This window comes from Oncorhynchus masou, chromosome 17 (assembly GCF_036934945.1).
Source record: "Oncorhynchus masou masou isolate Uvic2021 chromosome 17, UVic_Omas_1.1, whole genome shotgun sequence".
Classification (NCBI taxonomy): Eukaryota; Metazoa; Chordata; class Actinopteri; order Salmoniformes; family Salmonidae; genus Oncorhynchus; species Oncorhynchus masou.
This window is the reverse complement of record NC_088228.1, coordinates 197,253-217,481: the sequence shown is the minus strand read 5'-3', so window position 1 is coordinate 217,481 and position 20,229 is coordinate 197,253. Positions and strand designations below refer to the sequence as shown.

Here is a 20,229-nt window from a genome sequence, read left to right as displayed (position 1 = left end):
AGCCTGCTGCCTGGCCTGCACCCTGCCAGCTTAGTGGAGTCTGCCACCAGCACAGTCAGTGTAGTCAGCTCAATATTTGTTAAAAGAAAAGCAAATACCCGAGCCCTGAAGCTTCCAGAAAGTTGGAACAGAAATGGTGCTTCACCAAACTGGAAGTCTTCCGACTACCTTGGAAATATATATTAATAATAATATTAGTATCGAAGAGCCCTCACTCCTGCTCGATCATCCGATTTTTCCAACCTAATTGAGGATCCAAAATGTATTTTTTGATACTGTCGCAAAGCTAACTAAAAAGCAACATTCCTCAAGAGAGGATGGCTTCCACTTCAGCAGTGATAAATTCATTTACTTCTTGACAAAAATATCATGATCATTTGAAAGCAAATTACGAACTCCTCTTTGAATCTGCGTATTTCTCCAAAACTCAGTTGTCCCAAGTCTGCACAGAACTGACAGGACCTAGGATCAATGGAGACACTCACATTTTTAAATCCTGTATCTCGACACTGTTAGGTTCTAATTATCAGAGTAAATAACTCAATGGACATTATGAAAGCTGAACCAAGTTTAATTCTTCCCAGAGGATCAATAGCTGCATTAGACAAAACATGTTTCTACCAGCACAAGTGTATATACTGTATATACTCCAATTTAAGAACTCCTCCTTCTCTCCAATCCTTACATCTATGATGGTTCGACAGGAAGACGAAGTAATAGGGTAATAAACCATAATTTCTCCCTTAAGGGGATCTGACCTGACCTCAACCCCTCATTTGCTTCATCCACAGATGTCCATCCGTATCCCCTACAGCAATCCTGTGACTTCTTCCTGTCCACCACATTCCAAAACCATCTGGCCCTATAGATAACCATTAACTTCTTATGTAAAAAAAACAAACAGTCTCTAGCATAGCAATGTTCCAAGTTTAACCCAGAATCCAACAACACATTAATTAAAAATAGTCACAGCCTCTAAACCTTCAAGCTGCATACTGGACCCTATTCCTACTAAACTACTGAAAAAGCTGCTTCCTGTCTTTGGCCCTCCTATGTTGAACAATAAATGACTGTGGCAGTAATAAAGCCTCTCTTGAAAAAGCCAAATCTTGACCCAGAAAATCTACAAAACTATTGGCCTATATCGAATCTCATCTCTGGGTGATGTCATTCGGAAACACAAGCTTCGGAAACACAAGGTTTCACTGCTATGCGGATGACACACAGCTGTACATTTTGATGAAACATGGTGAAGCCCCAAAATTTCCTATTCTGGACGCCTTTGTTTCGGACATAAGGAAGTGAATGGCGGCAAATGTTTTACTTTTAATCTCGGACAAAACAGAGATGCTAGTTCTAGGTCCCAAGAAACAAAGAGAACTTCTGTTGGATCTGACAATTAATCTTGATGGTTGTACAGTCGTCTCAAATGAAACTCTGATCTCTCTTTTGATGAACATATTGAGAATATGTCAAGGAGGGGCCCTGGACCTGATACAGACTTCAAACAGCAATGCTGCCCAGGATCCAGAGGTTCCAGCAACTTCACCCCTTGGGGCTTCCACTTTGTGATCAGATCCAGAGGTAGCAGTGCCTTCGTCCCCTGTTCTGTCTCCCTCTCCAGGGGCTTCCACTTTGTGATCAGATCCAGAGGTAGCAGTGCCTTCGTCCCCTGTTCTGTCTCCCTCTCCAGGGGCTTCCACTTTGTGATCAGATCCAGAGGTAGCAGTGCCTTCGTCCCCTGTTCTGTCTCCCTCTCAAGGGGCTTCTACGGTGAATGAGGCTCCGGAGGTATCTGCACCTTCATCCCCTGTTCTGTCTCCCTCTCCAGGGGCTTCTACGGTGAATGAGGCTCCGGAGGTACCTGCACCTTCGTCCCCTGTTCTGTCTCCCTCTCCGGTGGCTTCTACGGTGAATGAGGCTCCGGAGGTATCTGCACCTTCATCCCCTGTTCTGTCTCCCTCTCCGGTGGCTTCTATGGTGAATGAGGCTCCGGAGGTATCTGCACCTTCATCCCCTGTTCTGTCTCCCTCTCCGGTGGATTCTACGGTGAATGAGGATTCATTGGTTATGGGAGGCTTCAACCGGGTGCCAAGAGTTGCAGCTGTGCGAGATGGTGCCTCTCGCCAGTCCTTGACGGGTCATCCTGAATCATAAGATGTGTAGTAATGGGTGTATTTCCTCTCCCATCTCGCCGGCTGTTGTTTTAGGCAGCTCTAAGGTACCAAATGGCTCGGTTACTGGAGAAAAATACATGATCTACCCAGGGCACAAGAACAGGGTATTACTAGGCTCCCCACCATTATACGTCAATACATAGAGGTTGATGCTGTTGCAGCCCACGTGGGATAGAATTCCATTAGGAATGGTAGCTCGGAATGGCTGAAACAGGATTTTGAAGAACTGATTCTGTCTCTGCTGGACACAAAAATACGATCTATAATTTCTGGCTCTGTGCCCTCGCTGGGTCGATGTAGTGAACATTTTAGCAGTCTATAGCGCTTCACAACTGGCTACGTGACTTCTGCAGCTCCATTGGTGTAACTTTTGTAGACAACTTTGACACCTAATGAAGCAGAGAATGCTCTATAAGGAGGAGGGTTTCCAGCCTAATCATCGAGGTGCCTGGATCTTCCCCCATACAGCCTCCATTTGCCTGTGTTCCTCCCATACAGCCTCCAGTTGCCTGTGTTCCTCCCATACAGCCTCCAGCTGCCTGTTCTTCCCCCATACAGCCTCCAGTTGCCTGTTCTTCCCCCATACAGCCTCCAGTTGCTTGTTCTTCCCCCATACAGCCTCCAGCTGCCTGTTCTTCCCCCATACAGCCTCCAGTTGCCTGTTCTTCCCCCATACAGCCTCCAGCTGTCTGTTCCTCCCCCATACAGCCTCCAGTTGCCTGTTCTTCCCCATACAGCCTCCAGCTGCCTGTTCTTCCCCCATACAACCTCCAGCTGCCTGTTCTTCCCCCATACAACCTCCAGTTGCCTGTTCTTCCCCCATACAGCCTCCAGTTGCCTGTGTTCCTCCCATACAGCCTCCAGTTGCCTGTGTTCCTCCCATACAGCCTCCAGCTGCCTGTTCTTCCCCCATACAGCCTCCAGTTGCCTGTTCTTCCCCCATACAGCCTCCAGTTGCCTGTTCTTCCCCCATACAGCCTCCAGCTGCCTGTTCTTCCCCCATACAGCCTCCAGTTGCCTGTGTTCCTCCCATACAGCCTCCAGCTGCCTGTTCTTCCCCCATACAGCCTCCAGTTGCCTGTTCTTCCCCCATACAGCCTCCAGTTGCCTGTTCTTCCCCCATACAGCCTCCAGCTGCCTGTTCTTCCCCCATACAGCCTCCAGTTGCCTGTGTTCCTCCCATACAGCCTCCAGCTGCCTGTTCTTCCCCCATACAGCCTCCAGTTGCCTGTTCTTCCCCCATACAGCCTCCAGTTGCCTGTTCTTCCCCCATACAGCCTCCAGCTGCCTGTTCTTCCCCCATACAGCCTCCAGTTGCCTGTGTTCCTCCCATACAGCCTCCAGCTGCCTGTTCTTCCCCATACAGCCTCCAGTTGCCTGTTCTTCCCCCATACAGCCTCCAGTTGCCTGTTCTTCCCCCATACAGCCTCCAGCTGCCTGTTCTTCCCCCATACAGCCTCCAGTTTCCTCAATGGATGATCAGTCAACATCACGTGACTTGGGAAATGATAGTCAGGGCTTTTCTTTTTGGCAACTCACAGAAAGAAAAGTTATTGCTTGCTTATTAGCTATTGACACCAAGAAGTCATTAGAGGCTGACAATTTGAAGCAAACTGAAGTGGGTCTAGGGTGGCCGGTAAGGTGGCGGTGATATGACCCTGGACTAGCCTCTCAAAGCATGATGACAGAAGTGAGTGCTACGGGGCAGTAGTCATTTAGTTCAGTTATCTTTGCCTTCTTGGGAACAGCAACAATGGTAGCCATGTTGAAGAATATGGGGACAACAGAGGATAGGGGGTGATTAAATATATCTATAAAACACACCAGCCAGCTGGTCTGCACATGCTCTGAGGACTAGAGATTGACCGATTATGATTTTTCATCACCGATTAACCGTCCAATTTATTTATATTTATATATTTATATATATATATATATATATATATATATATATATATATAAAATGACAATTACAACAAAAAATACATTTAGTCACAAATAAATAATGAAACATGTTCAATTTGGTTTAAATAATGCAAAAACAAAGTTTGAGAAGAAAGTAAAAGTTCAATATGTGCCATGTAAAAATGCTAAAGTTTAAGTTCCTTGCTCAGAACATGAGAACATATGAAAGCAGGTGGTTCCCTTTAACATGAGTCTTCAATATTCCCAGTTAAGAAGTTTTAGGTTGTGGTTATTATAGGAATTATAGGACTATTTCTCTCGATATCATTTGTACGGTCGTGGCCAAAAGTTTTGAGAATGTCACAAATATTAATTTCCACAAAGTTTGCTGCTTCAGTGTCTTTAGATATTTTTGTCAGATGTTACTATGGAATGCTGAAGTACAATTACAAGCATTTCATAAGTGTCAAAGGCTTTAATTGACAATTACATGAAGTTGATGCAGAGTCAATATTTGCAGTGTGGACCCTTCTTATTCAAGACCTCTGCAATCTGCCTTGGCATGCTGCCAATTAACTTCTGGCCCACACCCTGACTGATGGCAGCCCATTCTTGCATAATCAATGCTTGGAGGTTGTCAGAATTTGTGGGGTTTTGTTTGTCCACCCGCTTCTTGAAGATTGACCACAAATTCTCAATGGGATTAAGGTCTGGCCAAAATATTGATGTTTTGTTCCCTGAGCCACTTCATTATCACTTTTTCCTTATGGCAAGGTGCTCTATTATAGTGGAAAAGGCATGGTTCGTCACCAAACTGTTCCTGGATGGTTGGGAAAAGTTGCTCTCGGAGGATGTGTTGGTGCCATTCCTTATTTATGGCTGTGTTCTCAGGCAAATTTGTAAGTGAGCCTACTCCCTTGGCTGAGAAGCAACCCCACACATGAATGGTCTCAGGATGCTTTACTGTTGGCATGACACAGGACTGATGGTAGCGCTCAGCTTGTCTTCTCTGGACAAGCTTTTTTCCGGATACCTCAAACAATCGGCAAGGGGATTCATCAGAGAAAATGACTTTACCGCAATCCTCAGCAGTCAGCAGTCAGCAGTCAGCAGACTCAGCAGTCCAATCCCTGTACCGAATAGAATATCAGTCTGTCCCTGATGTTTTTTCTGGAGAGAAGTGGCTTCTTTGCTGCCCTTCTTGAAACCAGGCTATCCTCTAAAAGATGCAGTCACACCTGCCTGCTGCCATTCCTGAGCAAGCTCTGTACTGGTGGTGCCCGGATCCCGCAGCTGAATCAACTTTAGGAGACGGTCCTGGCGCTTACTGGACTTTCTTGGGCGCCCTGAAGCCTTCTTCACAACAATTGAACCACTCTCCCTAAAGTTCTTCATGATCCGATAAATGGTTGATTTAGGTGCAATTTTACTGGCAGCAATATCCTTAAGCCCTTTTTGTGCAAAGCAATGATGACATTTACATTTACATTTACATTTAAGTCATTTAGCAGACGCTCTTATCCAGAGCGACTTACGGTACGTGTTTCCTTGCAGGTAACCATGGTTGACAGAGGAAGAACAATGATTCCAAGCACCACCCTCCTTTTGAAGCCTCCAGTCTGTTATTCAAACTCAAACTCAATCAGCATGACAGAGTGATCTCCAGCCTTGTCCTCGTCAACACTCACACCTGTGTTAACGTGAGAATCACTGACATGATGTCAGCTGGTCCTTTAGTGGCAGGGCTGGAATGCAGTGGAAATGTTTTTTGGGGATTAGTTAATTTGCATGGCAAAGAGTGACTTTGCAATTAATTGCAATTCATCTGATCACTCTTCATAACATTCTGGAGTATATGCAAATTGCCATCATGCAAACTGAGGCAGCAGACTTTGTGAAAATTAATATGTGTCATTCTCAAAAACTTTTGGCCACGACTGTATTACATATACCTTTGACTATTGGATGTTTGTATAGGCACTTTAGTATTGCCAGCATAATCTTGGGAGTTGATAGGCTTGAAGTCATAAACAGCGCTGTGCTTCATTTGTTTTGTGCATAATAATAATTGTATTAATTTTATTTTACCTTTATTTAACTTCTTATGGGACGGTAGCATCCCACCTGGCCAACATCCAGAGAAATTCAAATATTTAACATTCTTAAAAATATATGTGTTATACATCAAAATAAAGCTTAACTTCTTGTTAATCCAGCCGCTGTGTCAGATTTCATAAAGGTTTTGTGGCGAAAGCACACCATGCGAATATCTGAGGACAGCACCCCGCATACAAACATATGAAAAACATATTTCAATCAGGCAGGTGTGACACAAAAGTTAGAAAGAGCGATATAATTAATGCCTTACCTTTGAAGATCTTCTTCTGTTGGAACTCCAAAATGTCCCTGAAACATCACAAATGGTCCTTTTGTTCGATAATGTCCTTCTTTATGTCCAAAAAACGTCCATTTATCTGGCGCATTTGATTCAGAAATACACCGGGTTCAACTCGCCCAACATGAATGTAAACTTGGTCCAAACATTTCAAACAACATTCCTAAACCAACCTCAGGTACCCTAAAATGTAAAAAAAAAATCTATAAAATTTAAAACGGAATAAACTGTTTCTAATACCTGATAAAAAACAGAGTGGAGCGCGCTCCTGTTCACACGCACCAAAACAATAGAGTCCACCTGGAGTGACTCTTACAATGAAGGACTACTTCTTCTTTTCTCAAAAGAAAAACATCAAACGATTTCTAAAGACTGTTGACATCTAGTGGAAGCCATATGAACTGCAACCAGGCTCCTAATAATAAGGGTATCCCAGAGAAACCTATTGGAAAATCATATGACCTCAAATCTTTTTTTCCCTGGATGGTTTGTCCTCGGAGTTTCGCCTGCCAAATCAGTTCTGTTATATTCGCATACATTATTTTAACAGTTTTAGAAATGTTAGAGCGTTTTCTATCCAAATCTACAAATTATATGCACATTCTAGTTTCTGGGCCTGAGTAACAGGCGGTTTTGTCACGCCCTGACCTTAGATAACCTTTTATTTCTCTATATTGGTTAGGTCAGGATGTGACTAGGAGGGGTAGTCTAGTTTTTTATTTTCTATGTTGGCCTGGTATGGTTCCCAATCAGAGGCAGCTGTCTATCGTTGTCTCTGATTGGGGATCATATTTAGGCAGCCTTTTCCCTCCCTTTTCCCTGTTTGTGGCAACAGAAAGAGAGAGCAACAGATAAAGAGAGAGCAACAGAGGTGGATAGCAACAGAAAGAGAGAGCAACAGATAGGAGGATAGCAACAGAAAGAGAGAGCAAAAGATAGGAGGATAGCAACAGAAAGAGAGAGCAACAGATAGGTGGATAGCAACAGAAAGAGAGCAACAGATAGGAGGATAGCAACAGAAAGAGAGAGCAAAAGATAGGAGGATAGCAACAGAAAGAGAGAGCAACAGATAGGTGGATAGCAACAGAAAGAGAGAGCAACAGATAGGAGGATAGCAACAGAGGTGGATAGCAACAGAGGTGGATAGCAACAAAAAGAGAGCAACAGATAGGATAGCAACAGAAAGAGAGAGCAACAGATAAAGAGAGAGCAACAGAGGTGGATAGCAACAGAAAGAGAGAGCAACAGAAAGGAGGATAGCAACAGAAAGAGAGAGCAACAGAGGTGGATAGCAACAGAAAGAGAGAGCAACAGAGGTGGATAGCAACAGAAAGAGAGAGCAACAGAGGTGGATAGCAACAGAAAGAGAGAGCAACAGAGGTGGATAGCAACAGAAAGAGAGAGCAACAGAGGTGGATAGCAACAGAAAGAGAGAGCAACAGATAAGTGGATAGCAACAGAAAGAGAGAGCAACAGATAAGTGGATAGCAACAGAAAGAGAGAGCAACAGATAAGTGGATAGCAACAGAAAGAGAGAGCAGAGGTGGATAGAAACAGAAAGAGAGAGCAACAGAGGTGGATAGCAACAGAAAGAGAGAGCAACAGATAAGTGGATAGCAACAGAAAGAGAGAGCAACAGATAAGTGGATAGCAACAGAAAGAGAGAGCAACAGATAAGTGGATAGCAACAGAAAGAGAGAGCAACAGATAAAGAGAGAGCAACAGAGGTGGATAGCAACAGAAAGAGAGAGCAAGAGGTGGATAGCAACAGAAAGAGAGAGCAACAGATAGGTGGACAGCAACAGAAAGGGAGAGCAACAGAAAGAGAGAGCAACAGACAAAGAGAGAGCAACAGAAAGGTGGACAGCAACAGAAAGGTGGACAGCAACAAATAAAGAGAGAGCAACAGGTAAAGAGAGAGCAACAGGTAGGTGGACAGCAACAGGTAAAGAGAGAGCAACAGGTAAAGAGAGAGCAACAGGTAAAGAGAGAGCAACAGGTAAAGAGAGAGCAACAGGTAAAGAGAGAGCAACAGGTAAAGAGAGAGCAACAGGTAGGTGGACAGCAACAGGTAAAGAGAGAGCAACAGGTAAAGAGAGAGCAACAGGTAGGTGGACAGCAACGGGTAGGTGGACAGCAACGGGTAGGTGGACAGAGACATACAGGTGGACAGAAACATACAGGTGGATAGCAACAGAAAGAGAGAACAACAGAAATGTGTATAGTAACAGATAAAGACAGGTGTATAGCAACAGATAGGTGGACAGCAACAGATAGAGAGAGCAACAGACAAAGAGAGAGCAATAGATAAAGAGAGAGCAACAGATAAAGAGAGAGCAACAGATAAAGAGAGAGCAACAGATAAAGAGAGAGCAACGGATAAAGAGAGAGCAATGGATAAAGAGAGAGCAACGGATAAAGAGAGAGCAACAGATAAAGAGAGAGCAACAGATAAAGAGAGAGCAACAGATAAAGAGAGAGCAACAGATAAAGAGAGAGCAACAGGTAAAGAGAGAGCAACAGATAAAGAGAGAGCAACAAATAGGTGGATAGCAACAGATAGAGGGCAACAGATAAAGAGAGAGCAACAGATAGAGAGAGCAATAGATAAAGAGAGAGCAATAGATAAAGAGAGAGCAACAGGTAAAGAGAGAGCAACAGGTAAAGAGAGAGCAACAGGTAAAGAGAGAGCAACAGGTAAAGAGAGAGCAACAGAAAGAGAGAGCAACAGGTAAAGAGAGAGCAACAGATAAAGAGAGAGCAACAGGTAAAGAGAGAGCAACAGATAAAGAGAGAGCAACAGATAAAGAGAGAGCAACAGATAAAGATAGAGCAACAGATAAAGAGAGAGCAATAGATAGAGAGAGAGCAATAGATAGAGAGAGAGCAATAGATAGAGAGAGAGCAATAGATAGAGAGAGAGCAACAAATAGGTGGATAGCAACAGATAGAGGGCAACAGATAAAGAGAGAGCAATAGATAAAGAGAGAGCAATAGATAAAGAGAGAGCAACAGGTAAAGAGAGAGCAACAGGTAAAGAGAGAGCAACAGGTAAAGAGAGAGCAACAGGTAAAGAGAGAGCAACAGATAAAGAGAGAGCAACAGATAAAGAGAGAGCAACAGGTAAAGAGAGCAAGAGATAGGTGGACAGCAACTGATAGGGGACAGCAACAGATAAAGAGAAAGCAACAGGTAAGGAGAAAGCAACAGGTAAAGAGAGCAACAGATAAAGAGAGAGCAACAGATAAAGAGAAAGCAACAGGTGTAGAGAGCAACAGGTGAAGAGAGCAACAGGTAAAGAGAGAGCAATAGATAAAGAGAGAGCAACAAATAGGTGGATAGCAACAGATAGAGAGGGCAACAGATAAAGAGAGAGCAACAGATAAAGAGAGAGCAACAGGTGAAGAGAGCAACAGGTGAAGAGAGCAACAGGTGAAGAGAGCAACAGGTGAAGAGAGCAACAGGTAAAGAGAGAGCAATAGATAAAGAGAGAGCAACAAATATGTGGATAGCAACAGATACAGAGAGCAACAGATAAAGAGAGAGCAACAGATAAAGAGAGAGCAACAGGTAAAGAGAGCAAGAGATGGGTTGACAGCAACAGATAGGTGGACAGCAACAGATAAAGAGAAAGCAACAGGTAAAGAGAAAGCAACAGGTAAAGAGAGAGCAACAGATAAAGAGAGAGCAACAGATAAAGAGAGAGCAACAGATAAAGAGAGAGCAACAGATAAAGAGAGAGCAACAGATAAAGAGAGAGCAACAGATAAAGAGAGAGCAACAGGTAAAGAGAGAGCAACAGGTAAAGAGAGAGCAACAGGTAAAGAGAGAGCAATAGATAAAGAGAGAGCAATAGATAAAGAGAGAGCAACAGGTAAAGAGAGAGCAACAGGTAAAGAGAGAGCAACAAATAGGTGGATAGCAACAGATAGAGGGCAACAGATAAAGAGAGAGCAACAGATAGAGAGAGCAATAGATAAAGAGAGAGCAACAGGTAAAGAGAGAGCAACAGGTAAAGAGAGAGCAACAGGTAAAGAGAGAGCAACAGGTAAAGAGAGAGCAACAGGTAAAGAGAGAGCAATAGATAAAGAGAGAGCAATAGATAAAGAGAGAGCAACAGGTAAAGAGAGAGCAACAGGTAAAGAGAGAGCAATAGATAAAGAGAGAGCAACAAATAGGTGGATAGCAACAGATAGAGAGGACAACAGATACAGAGAGAGCAACAGATACAGAGTGCAACAGATAAAGAGAGAGCAACAGGTAAAGAGAGCAACAGATAGGTGGACAGCAACAGATAGGTGGACAGCAACAGATAAAGAGAAAGCAACAGTTAAAGAGAGCAACAGGTAAAGAGAGCAACAGGTAAAGAGAGCAACAGATAGTTGGACAGCAACAGATAAAGAGAGAGCAACAAATGAAGCGAGAGCAATAGATGGGTGGACAGCAACAGATGAGGAGATAGCAACAGATTAAGATAGAGCAACAGGTGAAGAGAGAGCAACAAATATGTGGATAGCAACAGATACAGAGAGCAACAGATAAAGAGAGAGCAATAGATAAAGAGAGAGCAATAGATATAGAGAGAGCAACAGATAAAGAGAGAGCAACAGATAAAGAGAGCAACAGGTAAAGAGAGCAACAGGTAAAGAGAGCAACAGTAAAGGTAAAGAGAGCAACAGGTAAAGAGAGCAACAGATAGGTGGACAGCAACACATAAAGAGAGAGCAACAAATAAAGCGAGAGCAATAGATAGGTGGATAGCAACAGATGAGGTGATAGCAACAGATTAAGATAGAGCAACAAATAGGTGGACAGCAACAGATAGGTGGACAGCAACAGAAAGAGAGAACAACAGATATGTGGATAGCAATAGATAAAGAGAGAACAACAGATAAAGCGAGAGCAACAGATAAAGCGAGAACAACAGATAAAGCGAGAGCAACAGAAAGCGAGAGCAACAGAAAGCGAGAGCAACAGATAGGTGGACAGGAACAAATAAAGAGAGAGCAACAGGTAAAGAGAGAGCAACAGGTAGGTGGACAGCAACATATAGGTGGACAGCAACATACAGGTTGATAGCAACAGAAAGAAAAAGCAACAGATAGGAGGACAGCAACAGATATAGAGAGAGCAACAGACAAAGAGAGAGCAACAGATAGGTGGACAGCAACATACAGGGGAATAGCAACAGAAAGAGAGAACAACAGACATGTGGATAGCAACAGATGAAGAGAAAACAACAGATGGGTGTATAGCAACAGATAGGTGGACAGCAACATATATAGAGAGAGCAACAGACAAAGAGAGAGCAATAGATAAAGAGAGCGCAACAGATAAAGAGAGCGCAACAGAAAGGCGGAGAGCAACAGATAAAGAGAGAGCAACAGATAAGTGGACAGGAACAGATAGGTGGACAGCATCAGATGAAGAGAGAGCAACAGATAAAGAAAGAGCAACAAATGAAGCGAGAGCAATATATAGGTGGATAGCAACAGATTGTTGGACAGCAAAAGATAGGTGGACAGGAACAGATAGGTGGACAGCATCAGATGAAGAGAGAGCAACAAATAGGTGGTCAGCAACAGATAGGTGGACAGCAACAGAGAGGTGGATAGCAACAGAAAGAGAGAGCAACAGATAGGTGGACAGCAACAGAAAGGGAGAGCAACAGATAGGTGGACAGCAACAGAAAGGGAGAGCAACAGAAAGAGAGAGCAACAGGTAAAGAGAGCAACGGGTAGGTGGACAGCAACAGATAAAGAGAGAGCAACAGGTGAGGGGAGCAACAGGTAAAGAGAGAGCAATAGATAAAGAGAAAGCAACAAATAGGTGGATAGCAACAGATCGAGAGAGCAACAGATAAAGAGAGAGCAACAGATAGAGAGAGCAACAGATAAAGAGAGAGCAACAGATAAAGAGAGCGCAACAGATAAAGAGAGAGCAACAGATAAAGAGAGAGCAACAGAGGTGGATAGCAACAGAAAGAGAGAGCAACAGATAGGTGGACAGCAACAGAAAGGGAGAGCAACAGAAAGAGAGAGCAACAGGTAAAGAGAGCAACAGGTAAAGAGAGCAACAGGTAGGTGGACAGCAACAGATAAAGAGAGAGCAACAGGTAAAGAGAGAGCAACAGGTAGGTGGACAGCAACAGGTAAAGAGAGAGCAACAGGTAAAGAGAGAGCAACAGGTAGGTGGACAGCAACAGGTAGGTGGACAGCAACAGAAAGAGAGAACAACAGATATGTGGATAGTAACAGATAAAGAGAGAGCAACAGATAGAGAGAGCAACAGGTAAAGACAGAGCAATAGGTAAAGACAGAGCAATAGGTAAAGAGAGAGCAATAGGTAAAGAGAGCAACAGGTAGGTGGACAGCAACAGATAGGTGGACAGCAACAGATAAAGAGAGAGCAACAAATGAAGCGAGAGCAATAGATAGGTGGACAGCAACATACAGGTGGATAGCAACAGAAAGAGAGAACAACAGTTATGTGGATAGCAACAGATGAAGAGAAAACAACAGATGGGTGTATAGCAACAGATAGGAGGACAGCAACAGATATAGAGAGCAACAGACAAAGAGAGAGCAATAGATAAAGAGAGAGCAACAGATAAAGAGAGAGCAACAGGTAAAGAGAGAGCAACAGGTAAAGAGAGAGCAACAGATAAAGAGAGAGCAACAAATAGGTGGATAGCAACAGATAGAGGGCAACAGATAAAGAGAGAGCAACAGATAGAGAGAGCAATAGATAAAGAGAGAGCAACAGGTAAAGAGAGAGCAACAGGTAAAGAGAGAGCAACAGGTAAAGAGAGAGCAACAGGTAAAGAGAGAGCAACAGGTAAAGAGAGAGCAACAGATAAAGAGAGAGCAATAGATAAAGAGAGAGCAACAGGTAAAGAGAGAGCAACAGGTAAAGAGAGAGCAACAGGTAAAGAGAGAGCAACAGGTAAAGAGAGAGCAATAGATAAAGAGAGAGCAACAAATAGGTGGATAGCAACAGATAGAGAGGACAACAGATACAGAGAGAGCAACAGATACAGAGAGCAACAGATAAAGAGAGAGCAACAGGTAAAGAGAGCAACAGATAGGTGGACAGCAACAGATAGGTGGACAGCAACAGATAAAGAGAAAGCAACAGTTAAAGAGAGCAACAGGTAAAGAGAGCAACAGGTAAAGAGAGCAACAGATAGTTGGACAGCAACAGATAAAGAGAGAGCAACAAATGAAGCGAGAGCAATAGATGGGTGGACAGCAACAGATGAGGAGATAGCAACAGATTAAGATAGAGCAACAGGTGAAGAGAGAGCAACAAATATGTGGATAGCAACAGATACAGAGAGCAACAGATAAAGAGAGAGCAATAGATAAAGAGAGAGCAATAGATATAGAGAGAGCAACAGATATAGAGAGAGCAACAGATAAAGAGAGAGCAACAGATAAAGAGAGCAACAGGTAAAGAGAGCAACAGGTAAAGAGAGCAACAGGTAAAGAGAGCAACAGGTAAAGAGAGCAACAGATAGGTGGACAGCAACACATAAAGAGAGAGCAACAAATAAAGCGAGAGCAATAGATAGGTGGATAGCAACAGATGAGGTGATAGCAACAGATTAAGATAGAGCAACAAATAGGTGGACAGCAACAGATAGGTGGACAGCAACAGAAAGAGAGAACAACAGATATGTGGATAGCAATAGATAAAGAGAGAACAACAGATAAAGCGAGAGCAACAGATAAAGCGAGAACAACAGATAAAGCGAGAGCAACAGAAAGCGAGAGCAACAGAAAGCGAGAGCAACAGATAGGTGGACAGGAACAAATAAAGAGAGAGCAACAGGTAAAGAGAGAGCAACAGGTAGGTGGACAGCAACATATAGGTGGACAGCAACATACAGGTTGATAGCAACAGAAAGAAAAAGCAACAGATAGGAGGACAGCAACAGATATAGAGAGAGCAACAGACAAAGAGAGAGCAACAGATAGGTGGACAGCAACATACAGGGGAATAGCAACAGAAAGAGAGAACAACAGACATGTGGATAGCAACAGATGAAGAGAAAACAACAGATGGGTGTATAGCAACAGATAGGTGGACAGCAACATATATAGAGAGAGCAACAGACAAAGAGAGAGCAATAGATAAAGAGAGCGCAACAGATAAAGAGAGCGCAACAGAAAGGCGGAGAGCAACAGATAAAGAGAGAGCAACAGATAAGTGGACAGGAACAGATAGGTGGACAGCATCAGATGAAGAGAGAGCAACAGATAAAGAAAGAGCAACAAATGAAGCGAGAGCAATATATAGGTGGATAGCAACAGATTGTTGGACAGCAAAAGATAGGTGGACAGGAACAGATAGGTGGACAGCATCAGATGAAGAGAGAGCAACAAATAGGTGGTCAGCAACAGATAGGTGGACAGCAACAGAGAGGTGGATAGCAACAGAAAGAGAGAGCAACAGATAGGTGGACAGCAACAGAAAGGGAGAGCAACAGATAGGTGGACAGCAACAGAAAGGGAGAGCAACAGAAAGAGAGAGCAACAGGTAAAGAGAGCAACGGGTAGGTGGACAGCAACAGATAAAGAGAGAGCAACAGGTGAGGGGAGCAACAGGTAAAGAGAGAGCAATAGATAAAGAGAAAGCAACAAATAGGTGGATAGCAACAGATCGAGAGAGCAACAGATAAAGAGAGAGCAACAGATAGAGAGAGCAACAGATAAAGAGAGAGCAACAGATAAAGAGAGCGCAACAGATAAAGAGAGAGCAACAGAGGTGGATAGCAACAGAAAGAGAGAGCAACAGATAGGTGGACAGCAACAGAAAGGGAGAGCAACAGAAAGGGAGAGCAACAGGTAAAGAGAGCAACAGGTAAAGAGAGCAACAGGTAGGTGGACAGCAACAGATAAAGAGAGAGCAACAGGTAAAGAGAGAGCAACAGGTAGGTGGACAGCAACAGGTAAAGAGAGAGCAACAGGTAAAGAGAGAGCAACAGGTAGGTGGACAGCAACAGGTAGGTGGACAGCAACAGAAAGAGAGAACAACAGATATGTGGATAGTAACAGATAAAGAGAGAGCAACAGATAGAGAGAGCAACAGGTAAAGACAGAGCAATAGGTAAAGACAGAGCAATAGGTAAAGAGAGCAACAGGTAGGTGGACAGCAACAGATAGGTGGACAGCAACAGATAAAGAGAGAGCAACAAATGAAGCGAGAGCAATAGATAGGTGGACAGCAACATACAGGTGGATAGCAACAGAAAGAGAGAACAACAGTTATGTGGATAGCAACAGATGAAGAGAAAACAACAGATGGGTGTATAGCAACAGATAGGAGGACAGCAACAGATATAGAGAGCAACAGACAAAGAGAGAGCAATAGATAAAGAGAGAGCAACAGATAAAGAGAGCGCAACAGAAAGGCGGATAGCAACAGATAAAGAGAGAGCAACAGATAAGTGGACAGGAACAGATAGGTGGACAGCATCAGATGAAGAGAGAGCAACAAATACGTGGTCAGCAACAGATAGGTGGACAGCAACAGAAAGAGAGAGCAACATATATGTGGATATCAACAGATAAAGAGAGAACAACAGGTAGGTGGACAGCAACAGACAGGTGGATAGCAACAGATAGGTGGATAGCAACAGAAAGAGAGAGCATCAGATAGGTGGACAGCAACAAATAAAGAGAGAGCAACAGGTAAAGAGAGAGCAACAGATAAAGAGAGAGCAACAAGTAAAGAGAGAGCAACAGATAGGTGGACAGCAACAGATAGGTGGACAGCAACAAATAAAGAGAGAGCAACAGGTAGGTGGACAGGACCAGATAGGTGGATAGCATCAGATGAAGAGAAAGCAACAAATGAAGCGAGAGCAATAGATAGGAGGACAGCAACAGATGAAGAGATAGCAACAGATGAAGATAGAGCAACAGATAGGTGGACAGTAACAGATAGGTGGACAGCAACAGAAAGAGAGAACAACAGATATGTGGATAGCAACAGATGAAGAGAAAACAACAGATGGGTGTATAGCAACAGATAGGTGGACAGCAACAGATATAGAGAGAGCAACAGACAAAGAGAGAGCAACAGACAAAGAGAGAGCAAAAGATAAAGAGAGAGCAACAGAGGTGGATAGCAACAGAAAGAGAGAGCAACAGATAAAGAGAGAGCAACAGAGGTGGATTGCAACAGAAAGAGAGAACAACAGATATGTGGATAGCAACAGATGAATAGAAAACAACAGATGGGTGTATAGCAACAGATAGGTGGACAGCAACAGATATAGAGAGAGCAACAGACAAAGAGAGAGCAACAGATGAAGAGATAGCAACAGATAGATGAATATCAACTGATAAAGAGAGACCAACAGATAGGTGGATAGCACCAGATAAAGAGAGAGCAACAGATAGGTGGATAGCAACAGATAAAGAGAGAGACTCAACAATTTAAGTCCAGAGCTGTCTAACCATAACCCAATGCCAGGCCTCCTCCCTATCTCTCTCACGGAAACTTGGGTTCAGGTTTCTCTGACCTGCCTCCCAGGAGATTCTGGGATTTCCAGATCATTTTCCGTCATGCAGAGAAAGGAGTTAGGGTTAGAAAAAGAAAGCAAAGGCATGAACTCTAATAGTTTACCAGTCCCTTTGTGTCTTTCTCTTTCCCTCTCGTTCTCTCTCCCTCCCTCTGCCTCTCTCTCTAATAGTTTAGCAGTCCCTTTGTGACTCTCTTTCTCATTCTCTCACACTCCCTCCGTCTCTCTCTACTTCCCTCCTTGTCACCCTCCCTCTCCATGTCTCCCTCCCTCCCTCTCCATGTCTCCCTCCCTCTCCATGTCTCCCTCCCTCTCCATGTCTCCCTCCCTCCCTCTCCATGTCTCCCTCCCTCCCTCCCTCTCCATGTCTCCCTCCCTCTCCATGCCTCCCTCCCTCTCCATGCCTCCCTCCCGCCTCCCTCCCTCCCCATGCCTCCCTCCCGCCTCCCTCCCTCCCCATGCCTCCCTCCCTCCCTCCCTCTCCATGCCTCCCTCCCTCTCCATGTCTCCCTCCCTCCCTCCTGTCCCTCCCTCTCCATGTCTCTGTCCCTCCCTCTCCATGTCTCTGTCCCTCCCTCTCCATGTCTCTGTCCCTCCCTCTCCATGTCTCTGTCCCTCCCTCTCCATGTTTCTGTCCCTCCCTCTCCATGTCTCTGTCCCTCCCTCTCCATGTCTCTGTCCCTCCCTCTCCATGTCTCTGTCCCTCCCTCTCGCTCGCTCTCTCATTTTTATTCCATGAAGTCATGACCGTTTGAGAACAGATTTCACAAGACAGAGGTGTTCTCAAGGGGGTAAAACGTCAAATATTTAACTTCACTCCAACTATGTGTCTAAAGTGTATGTTGCAAAATAGTGCGGCCACAAGTTCCAACTTAGAATAAAACCATGACGTCACTCTAAACATGAATGTCACAGTGTTATGGCAAAACCGAGGTACTTATTGTTGGAGCCAAAGCACAGGGAGAGAATCTGTCCGAACATTTTAATTAATGGGCAATAAAGATAAAACACCTGGAAAAAAACCTACGTGTTATTTTAGATTCTGAACTACATTTCGAATCACACATTAGGAATGTGACCACAATAGCTTTTTAACATCTGAGGAACATTTCCAAAGTGTGGCTGTTTCTCTCTCAGGCTGATACAGAGACACTCATCCATGCTTTTATTGCAAGCAGGATTGACTACAGTAATGCTCTCCTGTCTGGTCTACCTAGGGAAGCTATTGGTCATCTGCAAAACATACAGAATGCTGCAGCATGGGTACTGACCAGGATCAGACAGAGAACACACACTACATCGGTTTTAACCTCTCTAGGGTATGTGGGACGCTAGCATCCCATCTGGCCAACATCCAGTGAGATTGCAGAGCGCCAAATTCAAATACAGAAATACTCATTATAAAAATTCAGAAAACAAAACATATTTTACATAGGTTTAAATTTTAACTTCTTGTGAATCCAACCACGGTGTCAGATTTAAAAAATGCTTGACGGCAAAATCATACCTTACGATTATTTGAGAACATAGCCCAGTTGACAAATTATTACAAACAGTAACCAGCCAAGCAGAAGCATTACAAAACTCAGAAATAGAGATAAAATTAATCCCTTACCTATGATGATCTTCATATTGTGGCACTCAGAAGACATTCATTTACTCAATAGATGTTCCTTTTGTTCGATAAAGTCTATTTATATCCAAAAACCTTGTTTTCTTCAGTAATCCACAGGCTCAAACGCAGCCAAAACAGGCAGACAAAAAAATCCCAATTGTATCCGTAAAGTTCATAGAAACATGTCAAACAATGTTTATATTTAATCCTCAGGTTGTTTTTAGCCTAAATGATCTATAATATTTCAACCGGACAATAACATTGTCAATATAAAATATAAAAGGTAAACAAGAAATGCATTCCCTCGGGATTGCGCATGAAAAAGCTCTGTGACATGTCAGGGTCCAATCATTCAGACTGGTCTTACTCCCTCATTTATAAGAATACAAGCCAAAAAAAAAATCTAAAGACTGTTGACATCTACTGGACGGCACAGGAACTGCAAATTGAGTCCTAAGTCAATGGATACTGTAATGGCATTGAATACAAAACCACAAAAAAAAATACTTCCTGAATGGATTTTCCTCAGGTTTTCGCCTGCCAAATCAGTTCTGTTATACTCACAGACACTATTTTAACAGTTTTGGAAACGCTAGAGTGTTTTCTATCCAAATGTATGTATATATGCATATCATATCTTCTGGGCCCGAGGAGCAGGGCGTTTAATTTAGTCATGCTTTTCATCCAAAAATCCAAATGCTGCCCCCTACCCTAGAGAAGTTTTAACGTCTCTGCACTGGCTGCCTGTGAGTTTTAGAATTAATTTTAAGATTCATGAATCGGTTTTTAAATCAATTCACGATTGTGCACCTCAATACATGTCAGACATGCTTTAAGTTATGTACACAGTAGGTCCCTCAGGTCCTTTGGGGGGCCGAAACTGTGGATATATCTAAAAGAGATCTTAAAACATATTTTTAGCTTTTCTTTTCCTCAGGCTGCTTTTTAGTCATTCAGTTTGTGTCATTATTTTGTTTGCGTTGCATTTCATGACTGAAATGTGATGTATTATTAAAGTATGATTAGATTTGATGGTAAATCTAATGGTGTGAAACCCCATCAGTGGAACCTGGGCTTTTTTTAACTTCACCTTTATTTAACCAGGTAGGCCAGTTGAGAACAAGTTCTCATTTACAATGTGAATCTTCAGGGATCTCAGACGATACGAAAGAGTTGTTGAACAGGCTAGTATTAGGGGTTGCAAAAATTGTGACGGATAATTTTAGAAAGAGAGGGTTCAGATTGTCAAGCCCAGCTGATTTGTAGGGGTCCAGCTTTTGCAGCTCCTTCAGAACATCAGCTATCTGGAATTGGGTGAAGGAGAAATGGGGGGCTTGGGCAAGTTGCTATGGGGGGGTGTAGAGCTGTTGACCGGGGTAGGGGTACCTAGGTGGAAAGCATGGCCAGCCGTAGAAAAATACTTATTGAAATTCTCGATTGTCGTAGATTTATCGGTGGTGACAGTATTTCCAAGCCTCAGTGCAGTGGGCAGCTGGGAGGGGGTGCTCTTATTCTCCATGGACTTTACAGTGTCGCAGAACTTTCGGAGTTTGTGGTACAGGATGCACATTTCTGTTTGAAAAAGCTAGCCTTTGCTTTCCTCACT

At 43.5% G+C, this 20,229-nt stretch overlaps 1 protein-coding gene across 3 annotated transcripts in view; it reads right to left on the bottom strand.

Moving 5' to 3' along the window:
- emilin2a (elastin microfibril interfacer 2a) overlaps positions 1 to 20,229 on the bottom strand; it is an 83,487-nt gene that overhangs the window by 56,708 nt on the left and 6,550 nt on the right. Inside the window, exon 1 of one of the 3 annotated variants that reach the window (XM_064992005.1) lies at positions 6,451 to 6,533. The exons of the other annotated variants lie outside the window; for them this stretch is intronic. Coding sequence (XP_064848077.1) covers positions 6,451 to 6,497 — 47 coding nt within the window. The 5' untranslated portion in view covers positions 6,498 to 6,533. Of the gene's footprint in view, positions 1 to 6,450; positions 6,534 to 20,229 lie in introns of those variants that run through there. 3 annotated transcript variants of the gene reach the window in all.